Below are 15,141 nucleotides of genomic sequence, written 5' to 3'. Positions count from 1 at the left end.
ATAGGCTATTGCAAAATTATTTTTTAATTAAAAATTTGTTTCCACAATTTATGCAAATAAATATGATCAGTTTCTAAATTGCTGAAAATGGTTAAAACTAGTACTGTGGCTACTCTACAAATACTCACAAAACTCGACGACTAATTACAATTCCAACTTCACTTGCGTGGATGGTGGATGCAGGCGAGAGGCTGTGAATCGACGGCTTCGCGTTTGCTTTCAGCATTAGTTAAAAGTTGATCTCTCAAACACACATGTTGTAAAATATAAAAATACAGGTTTAGTGGGATGATCTTCGCAAAAGTAGGGTACGATTTATGATTTTACAGGTGCAAAAAAAATCTCCATATCTTTCTCCTGAACACGGACGTTTATTTAAAACGTGAATGTACAAAAAGTGCACATTTCTATTGGCCTGCTTTTAAGATAATTATTGTAAGTTTTTTTATTGGGAAATATATCATTTTTCATTACTGTTTTGTCAGACGAGATTCTAGCTTTTCATTACATAACTAATATATTACATATGATTTGTAGCAGTTACTTTAACGGTGTACAAATAATTCAACAATAATCATTGTACATGTATTATTATACATGTACGTATTGGTGGCTATAACGTGACAGCCAACTATAGTATTGCATATTGCACTCTCTTCATATCATACGGTAGACACAATGCTATACATTAATATTTAAAAAAAGAAACAGTATCTGACCCTCCCCTAGGATCGCATTTAGGGGCAGAGCGTACTCCGTTGTGAAAGTATTATTTGCTCTCGGTTCGTTTTACACATTTGTCAAGCTAACCGAAAAAGAGCTACATTGTCTATTAAGCGGGTGGTATGAGCTAACGTGGTAAACGTATGTAGTTCAAGTTAAGTGTGCGGAGTTTATCGGGGTTTAAAAGGCGGGCTACGAATAACAAGGACAAATAAGCAACTTCAAAAGACTTTTTTGTTTACATAGCAGGTGGACGTGACGTCACCGGCGGTCTCAGCACGCCGAAAAATAACAATAACCAACTCCGCCAGAGTGCCTCCCCCGGGGCAATATTTTAATAAGCTAGTCCCAAATACCTCACCGGATCCATTCTGATATATTGAATCCTGGTGCAAAACATACAACATCGGCTTACTCTGAGAGCAATATAACTGGGGTTAGTGGCTTATTCGTTTGCATTGATAACAACAGCGCAGAACAACCGGAGTAGGAGGGAGGGAGGGAGGGAAAGAGGGAGGCAGCAGAAGACGCGTGCATCCCGGAGCCCGGTGCCAGCGGAGGAATACCCCGCTTGTTTACGCCTCGGTTTGTTGTTCATTTTCTGTTTTGTGATTAATCAAAGCTCGCACGTGCCAATTGCCCTCAGCGTAAAAAGTCGCTCGCAAGTTATTTCTGCACGATTGTTCTTATTTTTTACCGAGGAAGTACTTCTAAGTCTCGGTAAGTGTTCACGTTGCTGTTTATCTCCTTTTCTTCTCTGACTTTTACTTTGTTTGTTATCGACAAGTTATCTTCAAGTAATGTTAAGTAACTGGTCTACTTGGCATCTGTGATACCGTATGCACGCACTGTCTTGATAGACGCGTACTCATCTATAATATATATCTTCTCCATACGCCTTTTCCCCTTAGCAGCGCATTGTATGGTTCCTGCTGTCTTTTGTATCGGCGGCTGACTTTTAGCGAATGCATTTCTCAGTAATGTGTTCTTTGAAAGACAAGTTGAAAGCCAACAAGATAGAAAACCAGGCTATAACCACTAAAACGATATTTGTCTACTCACTAGTATACGATTTAAGTAGCAATATTTTTAGTTTAAAAAAACAGAATGGCCATTTTTCATAGGACTAGAAGGAGTCCTTTATTTCGCTAAATGTCTTCCCTGTACCGTAAGTATGCATTTCACATTATGTTCCTTTTTAGAAGTATCGACAGAAACATTGCATTTGACTGCTACCTCAGGGATTCAGTTTTTAGTTTTCGATTGAAAAACTCCACGCAACACGTGTGCAGATTTTAGGTAACATCTGACCATTGGAAACCGCTCATTGTAATATACCAACAAGGTGACAAATATTTAGTGATCCATTGTGGTGACCTGATAATGTTTAACATTTGCCTAGGTACGTGGCTTTGGTTGCATGCAGTTGAAGTAAAAACTGCGAAGTGCGCTTGCAGCTATGACAGTTTGAGACATTCCCCTAAAACCTAATAACGATCAAAATAGTTCTGCTGGTTCTGTTGGAGAACATTCAAGTCGTATTCTTCTTCGTTAAAATGGCATTTATCGTGCACTTAAACGTGATTTCTGTAATTTGAATTACAGTTCTAGGCCTAACAGAGTTTACTGAAAAGAATAGCTCGATTTGAAGCGATATGAAGATGTTATCACAAGTTATAGGCTGATTATACAATATACGACATTATTTGGTGTGACGCTCGGGTACCGTAGGAAATTGGTTGATTTAAAACATTTAAATGAAATTCTAATTGTGTAACAATTACTGCAGACAGCACGTTATGAATATCTTATATATTGCTATATTCAGTTGAATGTAGACGGCTGTAAAATGTAGTCCTTTTAATACTTTACGGGTTCCATAGTTTTTGAGCCCTTATAATTTAAAAATCTTGTAACTATTCGCAGAGTTTTTGTTTTAGAGTCCTGTAGTATTCAAGCAAATATTTTCGCTTGTCAATGATTGTTCAGGATGGTGAAACCGTATTATTCGTGTTCCACAATGTTAGTTAATTATGTATAATTTAGCCGATTTATATAGTTTCGTGCGGTCAAATGCTCTTCTGCACATTTTTAAAAATGTAATATTTATCATTTATAATAATAACTGAGTTATACATCGGAATGAATAAGTCCTGTAACTTTAGGATCCATAGCTTCTGAAGTTTTACTTGTATTTGTGCTTTGAGTTCAATTGAAGGATCGGTTTTTTTAGATAGGCTCGTTTTTCTGTGCTCTGTAAAAACTGGGCTCACCTGAAAATAATCGCCTCACTTTGGATTATTAAAGACTCTCTTTCTTATTTATTTTTGCTCCGTGGAAACTTGCCTTTTCAGTTTGGGGTGTTTTTCTCGCTTAAATTATATCACGACCACACATTTGATTGCTCGGCCAGTCCATTTAAATGAGTTTTATTTATTTGTGAGGCAGTGAACCGAGCTCTTGTGTTGTCCGTGGTTCCTGTGGGCATATACGTTAATCCTAAAATGTGTAGATGAGTATGAAGATGGTACTGATGCGTGGTGCTTCTGTTTGAAAATCACCGAAGCAGGATTTGCCTACACATTGACCGGGGCTTTGACTTGGGCTTTTTAAAGGATGGGCAGATCATGCCGCATTAGCTATAATGGCAAACGCTGTTTTTATCCCCATGAACTTCATTAAAATGTTTCCATGACAACCTTCAGGGTTAGTTAAAGCTACCAGAGGTGATCAACAGCTAAATCACTTCTTACTATATTCAAACTGTGATTTGTCTGCGTATGCGTACATATGTAGGCTATATCACTAATATATCACAAAATAAAAATGATTACACCCGGAAGTGAATGTACCTCGGCAATTTCGCTGGTCTTTGGGACTCGCTGTAGTGGAAGCATTTGTTTACGTGATCATGTGCTGTTAGCTGTCAGCCCGCGACAGAACGCCTTTCTTTGATAAAGAGCTGCATTACATGCCTAAGAGAGCTTTGCACTTTAATTATCTTCGCTGGCGTAATGGTCGCGTTTGTGTGCTTCAGTGCATCCGAAATGAGGTGCTGTCGTGGATTATTTAACCTGTCTGGCTGCTGCGTCCTCTTCTTCAGATAAAGATATTCGGATTTTTGGCATTGAAATATGGGTGGGTCCATGTGTAAAATTAAAATGAATATGTTCTGGAAACGGAGGTTTTCAGTATTATTATGCACTATTACGGCGGCAACCTTGTTCTCCTCTATTTATTTATCAAAGACGTAATAAGGTGTGTAATGAGGTTTTCGCTGTCATTTTTACAATATGACGGTAAGTGCCATTCAGGTGAAAATGGCACACATTTTTGGAATACGTCCTCTAGATTATTCTTAATTATCCTAACATTTTTCCAATTTTGTAAAACTTCATTTCATGAATATCCCACTCTGGCTGTGATCATGTTTTGTTTCAGGTGAATTTGTCACATCTGCTCTGGAATGCTGGAATTTCTCGCAAAGCTTTTCGAGCACTTGCTTTTTTTGTTTTTTAAAACAAGAACTTTCAGAATTGTTAGACCTACTGAAATGTTTCACTAGAACAAAACATATTTAATGGCCAGAGCAGAACTGTTTGTAATTAGTCTGTGCATTCGTCTTTTAGGCTGTTGCCTGGGGGTGTGTTAACATTGCAGAACACTCGTTTACATTGCCAGAGGTGAAGAGACAGCTGTGTGAAAGTACACAAATTAGCCTGCTGCTTACTCTAGAGCAGCGTTAAGGGCCACAAACCCAGCACGGCATGATGGTCGGAGCCAGGACGCATCATTGTTTTAATTGCCTGTGTTTACCCCCATGTGCCCACCTGTCCTTAAACGCTATTCGCTGTGGTACATTGGCTATAGGCCAAATGTGAAGGATGCAAGGATATTTCAGAAATGAGTGGTATAAACTGCTCTACCTGCTGTCATGAAATGCAAAAATCTCAAAAGAAATGCGTTTATTACACTGTTGTTCTGAAAGCTGATGCTGACTTAGGCATCAATTTATAAGGGCAACCTGAAGCCATTTTATTTTATCCTGTAAAACATTCGTAGGTTAATATTGATTTTTTCCCCCTATATGTGCTCCTTTCTGGGCATCACTGAAGCAGTGCATCGGATATTGTTTAATTTGTTGTATTGGACTGGCACTGACATGCAGAATGTAGAGATACCACACACCAGTTTATCATTTAAGTGATTGTAATTAACATTTCTGATTAAATGACACTTTTGGAATATGGGGAGGGGGGTAAATGATTTTGAAATGGTAGCCGGCACCTCTTACCCCTGATATTGCGCCCTCAACGACACCTAAGAATTAATTTGGCTCGCTCTTGGCGGGTTTTCGCGAAGGCGCGCCAGCCCTCCATCGTGAGTTTTTGATTAAGTGCCATGTTCCTCTCCGTATAGACATGTGAGTCGACATATAATATCTGGCGTCACGGAGGTTAAATGCCTCTGCCTTTGAGGGGTTTAATACATCCATGACAGATATCGCTTGTTTTGCAGGCAAACGTACGGTATGGCCAACAAGCGACATCAGCAACTGAATTTCACGTCCTACATATTGACACGGTCAAAAATCAAATTTTTTAGGGGAATCATACCGATAAATCGTAGGACTTGGGATTGTGGGCCAGGGACCACTTTTACAGCTGAATAGCTTTGATGTTACGATGTTGCTCCAGGATTAACGTGTGATTAATGTGGTTTTTTTTTTTGCATAAGGTTAGGTCTTGAGGTACTTTCTTCTGCTGGATTTGTCCTACAGCATCTGACAGCTTATTTTTGGGCAATGTGAGGCCAGAGCTCCTTTCTTAACTCAATTTCACATATAGAAGGACTAGGTCTCCAACGATCAGGAGTTTTCAAGAATCAGATTTCCTCAGATGGAGTTTTGGGGATGTGTTATAACAAGGGTGGTGTTAATGCTACTTATCTGTGTTTCAGTTTCATCCAAAACAATGTATGATTTGCAGTTTTATACATTTGTCTGGATTTTTACTTGGAAGTTTCAGTGGAGCAGTGTTTCAAGGCTACGTTCTCCTCCTTGGCTTTGTGTAGGCCCAGCTTTTAACAGTAGCCCAGAAGTCTGGGAATTTTCTTTCAGCTGGAGCAGCTTATTAGCTGCTCAGGGCGTTATTCCTGCTTGGCATCTGACCTTGACGTATCAGCGGGATGGTTTTCGATGACGACAGTGTGAGGTTGTCCCCTCTCGCCCCTTGCAGCTCATTCACCCCAGATCTGCTGACCTTTTGCCCGCTTCCACCTTCTCATTGCCAGCAAACAAAGGGCGTCTCACGGGCTGCCGCTAGTAATGTATGATTAGAGTATAATGGTGGTGAAAGCCATTAGTGGCGGCCCTTGATCTCCTGGCAAATCCTCGCCAATGGCATGGAGGTGAGCTGTAATTTATACACTCTGTGCTTTGAGGCTAATGTTGGGTCGGGAGGGCCTGGTTCTGATACAGTCTCTCGCCATGCTGGCAGAAGCAACATATGGACCCAACAGAACAACAGCTTATTTCCGTGGTGTTCGATGAGTGGTTTTTAATTTGGATCGTCACTGCTAGCAAGCCGCAGCACAGATGGTGTGTGTTATTGGAGCCTGGGGGGCCAGCTGTTGCTTATAAACTCTCTCCCCCCAATTAATTTCCTTTTTTTGTTTCAGTCTAGCACAGTGCAGATCAAGATGAGTTCGACCTGTTATGACACCTGTCTTTTTTCGCCTGTGTAATTTGTGTTTTTGTCAAGTCATTTCAATGATAACAATAAATAATAACGAGGAGGAGGAGGAACAAATGGCCCCTCGCCAGCGTAGAATCGCTTGCTGTGCCTCGACAAGGTCTGCAGGCATGGATACTGTCATGCAGGGGGGTGGAGGGGTGGGAGCCGGGGTACAGAGGGAAGGAGTTCCTGAGAGCTGGCTGTCCTGCTGTCATCCTCAGTACCAGACTCCTCACCCCCCCCCCCCCCCACGAACACAGACACACACACATACACAGACACACACACACATTTATACACACACACAGACACACACATACACAGAGACACACACACATATACACACATAGACACACACACACCCATTCACACAGACACCCACACAGACACATATACAGAGACACACACACAGACACACACACACACACACTCAGACACATACAAAGACACACAGGTTTGTAATTATATATTTGTGGGGACTCTCCATTCATTTTTAAGGGGAAAACTCTAATCCCAACATGACGACCTTAATCCCCACCCAGCCCTAACCTTAACCATAAGCAACCAGACAAAATACAAGACTTTTGGCATTTGTAATTTTTTGACTGCATTCACAGAATGGGGAACATCTGGTTCTCAAAATGCAATATGAACATAATCCACACACACACACACACACACACACACAGAATGAATTTACTGATCAAAGTAAGCGGAGGCCTTTGTGGCCTGACATCGGAGTGTCTTGGGAATGTCAGGATGTTCTTTGTCTCGCGTGGGATGCTGGAGTGTCGCTTTCATAATCATGTCCAGGCCGCGGCTGGCCGGCCGGCCGCTCCAGTGGTGGGCACCACGATCACTGGGGAGAGAAACATAAAGTCTAAACCACCGTTTGTTCATACATCAAACCAAGACCCAGAATGGCCCCGTGCTGTACGATTCTGTCAGACTTCATGGCACAGAGTAAGGTGATGTCCAAACGACGTTTTGTTTGGAGTCTCACAGCCTTTTAGATGCTCGGGATGACCTTTAAATGAGAAATAAAAAAGTTCTGGTAAAACTTTACTTAAATCACTCATCTGTAATGCACTATCGATACCTTCATAATGCTTTATAATGGTCGGTATAAGAATTCATAAAGCATTACATCATCTTCTATTAACAGTTATAAGGCATTATAATGTTGATTGTAACACTTCATGAGCTCCAATGAAGCTCTCATCTATCTATCTATCTATCTATCTATCTATCTATCTATCTATATATATATCTATCTATCAATTTGTTTATTTTCTGTCCATTTATTTATTTAAAATAAATTATTTTTCTTCTTTTAAAATGTGTGTAAAGTATTTTGTAAACTGGTTAAAGCAGTGTTGTAAAATTTGAGTCTGATTGATTTGTGCTGCATTACTGTCATGCTGCTTGAGGAAGACATGACTCAAGTGCTGCTTGGTTCAGCTTGTTCCGTCTTACCTACGAATTCAGCTTAAAGACAGACTTAGGGAATCTTGTTCATAACCATGAGACAGCCATTGTGTTATATTAGTGTTTTTTTTTCCTTTGTTGAATCTATGAATTATATAATAATCATTCCAGGTTCTGTCATTATTGGTTGATCAGGCCTAAGCTGAATAATTTCTTATAGTAAGTAACCACGGCGACATCCATCATCAAGCAGGAAGTAGACAGTTCCTGGGCTGATGGGGAGATTTCTACCTGCCAGTAGTCCCCCTCTCCCTCCCTTTCTCCCCTGCTCCCCCTCTTCCTCTGTGAAGTAAGTCTTTATCGTTTCGTCCAGAAAGGCAGCGGTGGACCATTTGTGGTTTCCCCGATTCCCCACCGCGTGCTAATCCCCTCAGAGCGGGCCGGCGTTTGCCGCCGGTGGGCCGCCGTGGCATGGAGACCTCCCCCACCTCCGCGATAGAGAGGCGTTTCAGAGGAGGGCCCGCTTCATTGGAAGCCATTCAGGGGGCTTGAATCCCCAAGCGATCTTGAAGGTTAAGAAGGCATTATGAAGCTGGTCTTCAGCGATATACCCCATCTGGGTCTGGGACGGTTTCCACACGGAGGCCGCAGATGGAAGCAGGCAGATACAACCAGGGAACAATCGCATCTCATGTTCGCTTATGATGTTGACAGTAACTGAAATTTCACTAATCTACACCCCCTCCCTTCTCCCCCAATCTGCATTTCAAAGAAATCTAATTTAGCGGCGAGTTACGGTTTTGGAGGACGAGACCTCTTTATTCTGGCCTTTTATTGCGCCTGCCGCAAATTATCTGGTGTCTGTGGAGCGTTTCTTGGCGAGACGGGCTCACGGACCGCGAAAGCCCCCCCCCCCCCCCGCACGTGGTGTGATGCCCGAGCTGCCGACCGGGGTAATTACACGTTTGGGGGTGAGTACAATGGGCTTGAGCGCCATCCATGTTCAGGCAGAATCGCCCGTCGAGTGTAGATAAGGCTTTTGCCCCTGAAGTGAGTATCACCCCGACACTGCTTAACTCTCCCTGGCAGAGGTGCGATTGCCGTGCGCGGTAATCAGGCCGGTCTGCTCCTGTGAACATGTTTCAGGCTCCTTTTGCACTCTGTATTTATACATCGTTACACTGCTTCCCAGGTCTGCTCTGTGAGGGTGGGGTCTTTCTTCAACAAAATGCCATAAACCAGCTCTTCCATGATTGAAGCGTGGAATGATCGCTGCGTGTTGGCTTGTAAACTGACTGTCCATTTATAATGCAGGGTTATTGGTTGTTGTTTTTTGGAATTTTCTTCCTGATTGGCCATTTGAATGCCTTGCCTCTGTTTGAAATTCCCATCCTTTACGTTGCACGTAACATGAATATTCCCCTCTCTTTTGTTCCTGGAAATTCCTTTATTCACCCGTCCTAAAAAAAACGTTTATCAGAAAGGTTGAAGTCAGGGAATTACCGGTATGTTTTAAATCCAGTACAGTAACCGGGGCACAATCATGAAATCAGTGCAGAAGATAAGGAAATATCTCACCTAAATAATTTAAATGTATAATGGGGAGGGGGGTATTTCAGAAGGTCAGGGGAAAGAGGAGTAATCAGGCTATATGCTAATCTGTGGCCGCGGTTCTGAATTTAGCATCTGGCTTTTAGCTTTTAGCGCTTAGTGAGGTGCCTCTTAAGTGAAGCCCGCAGGCAGCACGGCATGTTCTAGCAGGGCTCGTTTTCCCCATCATCCTCTCTGTCATCGCAGGCAGACCCTGCGTCCAGTCAGACTTCAGTTTAGGAGGGGTGGGCATGGACCGGGCCCTAAATCCAGATCGGGCTGAAAATTTAGTAACTGGCCCCTAAAATATTTTATGATACTAATTCTTCTCATTTGGTCCCAAACTTGACATTCTGTATTTAAGAAATATTTTAAAGCCTGTGTTATAGAAATTGTATTTTCCAATTTTCCTATTATATACTATATTGGGGAAATCATAATATTGAATGTGTTAGTGACTCTGAATCTTGCCTCCGGGACTAAGAATCGGAGGTGAGTCGGCAGCAGAAACGGCCTGCTTGTCTCACGCTCTCTCCTGCACGACCACCGTGTTCCACAGCCGCTCCAGCCCACCATGCTTCCGGGACAAGTTGAAATCATTTGTTCCTGCGCTAATGAAGGGACTGATTGGAGCTTTTTTTGTGTGTCAGGTGTGTCATCTGTGACAGTTCATCTCGAGGGGGGGGGGCTCTGTTGATGAAGGGGTGGGAACCTTTCAATCTGGGAATAAAAAAGGAAACTTTTAATAATGGTAGTGTTGTTGTAGGGTTTAAAGATAAAGCAGAGCTCCTCTGAGGAGCCAAATTAAAGATCCAAATGTAGCCTGAAGTTGGTGCGTTGCAGAGAACTCTCCCCTCTGGGGGTTGCCATGTTCGTGAACTAAAATACTGCCATGGCCTATTTAAGGCTCCAAGTTTCTTCCTGTTTAAGGTGATAATCTAGTTTGCTGGGTTGCGATTGCGTAAGTGCGCCGCGCCGCAGCCTGGGGCTCGGCGTCCGGCCCATGAGAGCTGCACGCTCCGTCTGATGTGCTCATTCACCCTGCGCTCTCTTCCGCAGGATGGAATATGGCCTAGGGGGCGCCATAGCGCATGGCAGAAGAGGCCTGTGGAGCCCAACCGAAGTGGTGAGTCTACAGCATCCGTGAAGCAGAGACTGCGACGGGGTCTGCGGCGTCCCGCCCCTGATCATGACGCGTGTCTTACTGTGAGAAGAGGTGGAGACCAGGTGACTTTCGAATGCTCTGAGCTCCAGCAGAAGGGTTTTTATGGTGGAGATTGTGCTGGTCCGTACTGGTCTGTGCTGGTCCTTGTGTCTGTACTGGTCTGTGCTGGTCCTTGTGCCTGTACTGGTCTGTGCTGGTCCTTGCACAGATCTGTACTGGTCTGTGCATTTCAATGCACAGGTCTGTACTGGTCTATGCTGGTCCTTGCACAGGTCTGTACTGGTCTATGCTGGTCCTTGCACAGGTCTGTACTAGTCTGTGCTGGTCCTTGCACAGGTCCTTGCTGGTCTGCGTTGGTCCTTGTGTAGGTCTGTACTGGTCTGCTGGTCCTTGTGTAGGTCTATAATGGTCTGTGCTACTCCTGGCATTCAGGTCTGTGCTGGTCCTTGCACAGGTCCTTGCTGGTCTGTGCTGGTCCTTGTGTAGGTCTGTACTGGTCTTTACACAGGTCTGTACCGATTTGTGCTGGTCCTTGAAAGTCCATACTGGTCTGTCTTGGTCCTTGTGTCTGTACTGGTCTGTGCTGGTACTTGCACAGGTCTCTGCTGGTCTGTACATGTCCTTGCACAGGTTTGTACTGGTCTATGCTGGTTCTTGTATAGGTCTATACTGGTCTGTGCTGGTTCTTGCAGGTCTGTACTAGTCTGTGCTGGTCCTTGCACAGGTCCATGCTGGTCTATGTAGGTCCTTGCACAGGTCCGTGCTGGTCTGTGCTGGTTCTTGCAAATCCGTACTGGTCTGTGCTGGTCCTTGCACAGGTCCATGCTGGACTGTGATGGTTCTTGCAGTTCTGTGCTGATCTGTGCTATTCTTTTGTAGGCTCTCAGTATCACTGTTGACTTCACACATGCCGTTTTTTCACACCGTGATTCACTGCCTGTAAGCCCATCAGACATCCCATCAGGTGGCCTGTCCTGTCAAGCCTCCCCCAACTTGTTGTATCATAGAAGAAAGTTAGAAAGTTACTGTCTATATAGGTCTCCAACCTTCTTGTGCCACAGTGCAAGCTACTTTTACTAAGTAATATGCAGAACAGTATATTTTGCTGATAAGGTGGGGGGTTAATTTTTTCTGACGTGATGGTGTTGTGATTGACTGTGAATGCCTTGAAGGTTGTCCAGTCGATCGCTATTGACCAGGTGTCGAGCACTGCTCAGAATCATCCTCTCGACGCTGATGCATGTTCTCAGCGCAGTGGCAGATCGAAGGCAGATCACAGCCGCCACAGGATACAGGTGCATGACTTGGGTCACTTTGAGCTTCTGACTTTCTTGCCGCCATTATCAGATCACCTTTACTTCCCAGATCAGAATTCCTATCAAGGCAGCTGCATCTCACTTCAGGAATAATGTTTCAGGATCATGGTTAAAACCTCTGGTTGTATCTGGTGTTATGCTTTGTGCTTTAGGTGTTCATGAGTGTCAGGCCCTGGCTGATTACTGTAATGTTCGTGCCACCTGGCCCCCTTCTGGCGTGCCTGTGAGGTCACTCCGCTCTAAGGCTCCCCGGAGCTCCACATCCTCACTCCCGCTCCAAACCCTGCCATACAGTGTGGACCCTCACCATCAGGGCCTGATTGAATGATGGCAGAGCCCTGTGGCAGGATGACTTCGTGCCGAGGGGCCACACGGGATGATGGTAGAACGGGATTTTTGACCTTGGCTTTTAAAGAGATTTTCACATTTTTCTTTTAATTTGTTCAGCATCCAATTAAATCTTCAAAGATGAATTCTCAAGTGTATCCCCTTAGTACAGGGAGGAGTGTAGATGCCCCCAAATCAGACTTTGAATATGCATTAAAAAAAAAAAACCTACAGCAATTACTCACATCTTACCGGTCTGGATTTTCAAAAATGATGTACAAAGTGGCGGCTTTAGTGAAATTTGAAATGAGCTTGCCGTCATATTCCCGGTCGGGCTGTCTAGAGAGTGAGGATTCTGGCTGCTTTTACCCTGGACAATAAGGGGCAGGAGAGTCGGATGGGACTTCAGAGAGGCTGGCTGCTCTCGCGGGCCCCATCAGCGTCAGTTCAGATGGGGGATTCTTTTTAATCTCTGTCCACCGCTAACCCTGGTGAGTAGCTCAGGTCTGGGATGTGGTCACTGGTCGCCTCCTGAATATTTTAAAGTTTAAAGTCAAGACTTTCAAACAAACCAGTTAGGCCTCACTTTTTAATTTATTATTAATTTATTCTTACTCTTCAAAGTTTTTTTTCCCCTTCTGAGACTCTGTTGGACTTGATCTGGTTATGCAGTCATTCTTGGGCCTGCCATCTTGTTTTGATCCCTCTTCTGCTGAACTTCAGGTCATCTGTCTAGTTCACAGTTTTAGAAGTATAATTTATCTGCCCATCATTGCTGATCTGATTTAGCAAAGTAACTTTGACCAAAAAAAACGAACACATGCATACAACAGAAAGCATGCTTAGCGGTAAACAACACCTGCTACATTTTTAAAGACTTTGTGTTGTGTGTCAACAAGCTTCCTCTGAATGAGCATATTAATAATTCACATTAATAGTCTTTATGGCTGGGACCTGGAATCATAACTTCTTCATCTTTTTTTTCCTCTTTTGTTATTCTTTTTTCCGCGCCTGTTGTTACGGTTTGGGGCTTCTGGCATAAGACACGCTGACTTAGGGATTCTTCATGTTAATAGTCCTTAAGGTTGGGACATGGAATCATAACTTGTCCATCATTTCTTTCTCTTTCTTATCACCTTTTCTCCTGTTTGTTGTTCTGAGCACAGCCCATAGCAGACGGCACGCTGACTTGTGGGGTCGCCAACGCCTCATATGGCATTTGACATAGGAGTGAGCAATATATTGATAAAATGTAATATTGTTATTATGAACATTCATATCGTCATCATTCTGAATATCATGAGTATCGTGATATAGTCTAAACACTTTGCTTGCATTATTAACAGTCATAATGCACTATTTTTACACAAATTCCTTCAAGGTATGAGTCTGTTGTGTATTTTCATATGATTTATATTTTAATATTACATTATGGTTTTGCGGTCCCTTCAGTTTGTTGCCTTTATTCATGTTCTGTTTAAGTGCAATTCTAAGGGAATTTTAAGCAAAAATTGAGCACTGAAGTAAAGAAATAATGACTTGAATTACATTTTGATATTTACTGATGTTGTTTTAAAAAATGATCACGACTAAATATTTTGCCATATCGCTGAGCCCTCGTTTCGCAACATGGTTGCTATGGTAATGAGGGGTGTCGGCCAGTGTTCGGTGGTCCTCATCGGTGGCATTTGGGGAGGGGGGGTGGTATTTCATGCGGCATCAGCTGGACCCCTCCCCTTGCTGGGCCCTGTCACGTCTCCATGCCTTTAGGAAGCCTTGAGCTGCTATGGTCAGGTGTGTGTCACCCTCCGCATCTCAGCGGTGTTTGCCGTTAAGGTCTGTGGTTCCTCTGTGGAACCTACTTGAGGAATCCAAGGCCGTCTCTGCTTTCAAGGGGCACGTCAAGTCTGGGTGCTGGTGTGCCGTCCACACAAAAAAAAAATGGGAGCCGGAGGTGGTATTTCACACGCAGGGGGAACCTCAGTGACGGAGCGCCAGCACAGCGCATGAAAATGAGCAAGTGTCACAGTGTAAATGTTACTAAGTGTCACTAATTGCAGTGTTTTCATGTTTTCTAAATGGACTCATAATTCCCAGGGACGTCCCAAAAAGGGTTCTCTGAAGAGAGGTGAATTACATACGTACTGTAGCATGTAGTACAGCAAGTCACTATTTATTTCTATGTTTTTTTCCCTTCGGGTCTGTGAAATGTTTCCCAGCCAGGAAGGTTTGCTGAGCATCAGCAGAGTGAGAGGGCCACATGTGTGTGTGAGAGGGCCACATGTGTGTGTGAGAGGGCCACATGTGTGTGTGAGAGGGCCACATGTGTGTGTGAGAGGGCCTCGTGTGTGTGTGAGAGGGCCACGTGTGTGTGTGAGAGGGCCTCGTGTGTGTGAGAGGGCCACGTGTGTGTGAGAGGGCCTCGTGTGTGTGTGTGAGAGGGCCTCGTGTGTGTGTGAGAGGGCCTCGTGTGTGTGTGAGAGGGCCACGTGTGTGTGAGAGGGCCTCGTGTGTGTGTGAGAGAGGGCCACGTGTGTGTGTGAGAGGGCCTCGTGTGTGTGTGAGAGGGCCACGTGTGTGTGAGAGGGCCACGTGTGTGTGAGAGGGCCAACGTGTGTGTGTGAGAGGGCCACGTGTGTGTGAGAGAGGGCCACGTGTGTGTGAGAGAGGGCCACGTGTGTGTGTGTGAGAGGGCCTCGTGTGTGTGTGAGAGGGCCACGTGTGTGTGAGAGAGGGCCACGTGTGTGTGAGAGAGGGCCACGTGTGTGTGAGAGAGGGCCACGTGTGTGTGTGAGAGAGGGCCTCGTGTGTGTGTGAGAGGGCCACGTGTGTGTGTGAGAGGGCCACGTGTGTGTGT

At 44.1% G+C, this 15,141-nt stretch overlaps 1 protein-coding gene across 5 annotated transcripts in view; it reads left to right on the top strand.

Moving 5' to 3' along the window:
* The first annotated feature begins 1,239 nt into the window (after nucleotides 1–1,239).
* LOC111854601 (forkhead box protein P2-like) overlaps nucleotides 1,240–15,141 on the top strand; it is a 110,652-nt gene continuing 96,750 nt past the window's right edge. For 3 of the 5 annotated variants that reach the window (XM_072711110.1, XM_072711062.1, XM_072711000.1), the window contains exons 1-2: nucleotides 1,240–1,443; nucleotides 10,536–10,602. In XM_072711110.1, coding sequence (XP_072567211.1) covers nucleotides 10,537–10,602 — 66 coding nt within the window. In that variant the 5' untranslated portion in view covers nucleotides 1,240–1,443; nucleotide 10,536. Of the gene's footprint in view, nucleotides 1,444–1,826; nucleotides 1,892–10,535; nucleotides 10,603–15,141 lie in introns of those variants that run through there. The other 2 variants (XM_072711022.1, XM_072711149.1) reach the window with 2 other exon arrangements.

This window comes from Paramormyrops kingsleyae, chromosome 1, assembly GCF_048594095.1.
Source record: "Paramormyrops kingsleyae isolate MSU_618 chromosome 1, PKINGS_0.4, whole genome shotgun sequence".
Lineage (NCBI taxonomy): Eukaryota > Metazoa > Chordata > Actinopteri > Osteoglossiformes > Mormyridae > Paramormyrops > Paramormyrops kingsleyae.
The sequence above is the reverse complement of the archived record's forward strand: the minus strand, read 5'-3'. Positions and strand labels throughout refer to the sequence as shown.